The 3,370-nt window shown below is 46.0% G+C and overlaps 1 protein-coding gene across 1 annotated transcript in view; it reads right to left on the reverse strand.

The window, feature by feature from the left end:
- Nucleotides 1-1,814, reverse strand: part of LRRC58 (leucine rich repeat containing 58) — an 18,205-nt gene extending 16,391 nt beyond the window's left edge. The window contains exon 1 of the mRNA XM_007943877.2: nt 1,315-1,814. Within this exon, the coding sequence (XP_007942068.1) occupies nt 1,315-1,814 (500 nt within the window). The remainder of the gene's footprint in view (nt 1-1,314) is intronic.
- Between the last annotated feature and the right edge of the window lie 1,556 nt (nt 1,815-3,370).

Consider the following 3,370-nt stretch of genomic DNA (forward strand, 5'->3'; position numbering starts at 1 on the left):
CTTCCATATATAAATCTTCCCTTGACTTTTTACAATAATGAACTAATACTATATTTGTCCTTCTGTAATCGACTTATTTCACTCAGCATAATGCCCTCCAAATTCATCCATGTTATGCGGTGTTCTGCAGATTCTACATTATTCTTTAGTGTTGCATAGTATTCCATTGTGTGTATGTACCATAGTTTGGTTACGTATTCTGTTGATGAGCACATAGATTGTTTCCATTTTTTTTTTTTGCTATTGTAAATAGTGGTGCGATGAACATGGGTGTGCATATATCTATTCTTAGTCCTGGCTCTCCAGGTCAGTATTCTTTTAACTGTAATAAAGTCAGTGGTCCCTTCTAGCTCTAATATTCTGTTACCTAAGAAAATGCAATAAAGGATATGAAAGCATTTTAAAGATGGAAGATATGACTTTTTTCCACTTTGGACAATGAAGTTGTTCTCATTGTATTTCTCCCTCCCCTGCAGGGCACTTCTAAGGAAGGGACTTTCACTATCATGCTTCTCCAGTTTTTCCTTCCATTTAATTCACCATACATTTACTGAACAATCTAGGTGAGGCAGACCTGTAAACGAGGAATTATAATAAGGTAAATGCAGTGGTGGGATGAATGAAGTACAGAGGAAGTACAGTTTAAGTATTAATGTTGTCCAAAGAGCAGCAAAGGAAGAACATACAAAGGTGACTCTTGAGACAGGATGGACACGAGTTGGCCAGAGAGAAGAAACACTCCAGGCAAAGAGAATAGCACATGTACAGAGAAGCACTGCATCCGTTAAAGACATATTTAGTTAGTGCCTACCAGTATGAGCACCTATAAGGAGGCTAGGAAAGTGCATGGCTGACTGAATTCCACAAATACTATTGTTGGTATTGCCACGGAGAAAAGGCAGCACGGAATGTTAGTGGAAAGCTTATGTTAAAAAGCAAGAATTTTAATCTATACGCATGAAAAAACACATCACAAAGTGACAAACTCAGATTCACAGTTGTCTGAATATTTACCCAGTTCAGATCACTCCCCTAGACTCAAGAAAGGATAAAAAAAAAAATAGTAATTTTTTGCCTCGAACATCTGCATAGGGCAAGCACAATATGCCAAACGCTGTCATACATAACGATCTTCACAACTCGCTGAGAGTTGGGTAGCACATACTACCGAACAATTAAAAGAGAGCCTAGAAGAATGACAAATGGGTGGAGCCAAAGCCAGGCTCGCCCCAGGGGTCCTGGATATCACCTGGATCTCGCTTGCTCCCTGCCCACTCCCCCTACCCACACCCACTTCCCGCAGGGACCGCTCACCTCTGCAGATTTTCGATCTCGGCGGGGATGCTCTGCAGCTGGTTACCGCCCAGGCTCAGGGTCTGCAGCGCGCGCAGCTCGAGCACCGAGGCAGGCAGCTCCTGGAAGCAGTTGCCGCTGAGGTTTAGCACTTGGAGGGTGCGACAAAGCGGCGATTGGGCCAGGCCTTTGGGCAGCGCACCGGGCCCGCCGAGCCGGTTGTTCTTGGCCAGCAGCGTGCGCAGGCCGCTTAGCGCGAGGAGCTCCGGCCCTAGAGCGGTCAGCGCGTTGCCGCTCACGTCTAGCAGTTGGAGGTGCTGAAAGCCGCTACCCAGTGCCCGCGGCAGAGACACCAGACGGTTGTGCGGCAGCAACAGCCGCAGCAACGCCTCCCGCGCGCCGCGCCGTTCCTCGCCCCGCGCCTCCAACTCCGTCTCCAGCGTCTCAGGAGGCACACTGAGGCGGGACAGGTTCAGTTCAACCTCCCCGGCCGCAGCCACTACCGCTCCGGCCTCCTCCATCCGGACCGCCGCAGGACGCGCGGCCCCGGAATCTGAAGAGTGCCGCGCGGGACCCAAAGGTCCCGAGCTCCAAGGCGCCCCGGAACCTGAACCAAACGCTGCGTCGGAAGTGGCGCGCCCTGGCCGAGTCACGCGACGGGAGGCAGCATGGTGCGCGCGCCGCTCAGGGGCCGGGCTCCGCCTCACGTGGCGCGCGGCGCGGAGAGCCCCAAGAGAGCGAAGCGTGGGCTGCGCGGGAGTGGGCTAGGGAAGGCTGGTGGTCGAGTAGTTGCTTTCTGAGCTGGAGGGTTTTGGAACGCTGTGCTTTATAGTCCCTGGAGTCTGTTGACCTGTCACCAGAGTCCAGGGCTGCCTCTGTAAACAGTGGAGGGCTTCACGCTTCAGGAATTACGTTGTACCGCCCACTTCTCAGTTTAGAACTAGGGCCCTTAGTGTGAAGGTTTCTATGTGAGCATGGGAATTTAATGGTGCTTAAGCTTCATAGAAGTTTCATAAAATAATATGTAATAAATGTAGTTGTAACTTGCTTAACTGTAATATTTTTAGATAATATGAATACTGACAACATTGTTTTCTAGAATCTACGTTGAATTACAACATTTGTTAGGCACAAATTATTAGTAACAGAGAGGAAGCCTTTTTCAATTTTTCTTATTTTCCTTTAATTACTACTTCATTCTCAAAAAAGCTATTGATACAGGTTCACAGATACTAATTGCCACAAAATTGTAGCAAAAACATCAGAAAATTTGACAAAATCAATGACTATAAAAACACCACCAGCAACAAAAACAATAGCACATGCTTGTGGTGTGTACAGACCAAACCATGTAATTCAAAGCTTTCATTGTGGTTTGGTAATAATGACACCTGTGACAGGAGCACATTAGACGTTTCAAAAATAAAAAAAAAATAAAAATAAATTAGCATGGTTTTACCTTTGTAGATATAGTGATACATGTAAACTGGGCTTATGAAAAATGTTTTTTGTTGTTATTAACTACAGGGATATTTTTATAAAAAATAATAAATTTCTGTGGAAACAGTATACAAAAATTTTTTAGCAAGTCGTTTTGGTGTTACCCCCTCTGACAGTGTCACCCAATGTGATCTGCACCCCATACCTGCCTGTTGTAGTTGTGTGTGGTGAAGTCAATTCCATCTCATACTGACCCTGTAGGACAAATTAAAACTGCTCAATAGGGTTTCCTAGCTTGTGATCTACACAGGAGCAGATTGCCAGGTCTGTTCTCGTGCCCAGTGGGTGGGTTCAAACCATGGAACCACTTACCTTATCTGTTAGTGTCATGGATTGAATTGGTCTCCCAAAAATATGTCAACTTGGCTGGGCCATGATTCTCAGTTGATTTGGCAGGTATGTTATGATGTAATTTGGCAGTCAATTATCATCCTCCATGTTTGATCTGATGTGATCAGCAAATCAGTTGTAAGGAAATTACAGTGGGATGCAACTCAGGTCATAGCCCTGATCTGATGTAGGGATGTTTCCCTGGGGTGTGTCTGTCCTGCATCGCTTTTTATCATATGTGGTAGTT

Source organism: Orycteropus afer, unplaced genomic scaffold, assembly GCF_000298275.1.
Source record: "Orycteropus afer afer isolate SDZICR_OR568_19922 unplaced genomic scaffold, OryAfe1.0 scaffold00114, whole genome shotgun sequence".
NCBI classification, from domain to species: domain Eukaryota; kingdom Metazoa; phylum Chordata; class Mammalia; order Tubulidentata; family Orycteropodidae; genus Orycteropus; species Orycteropus afer.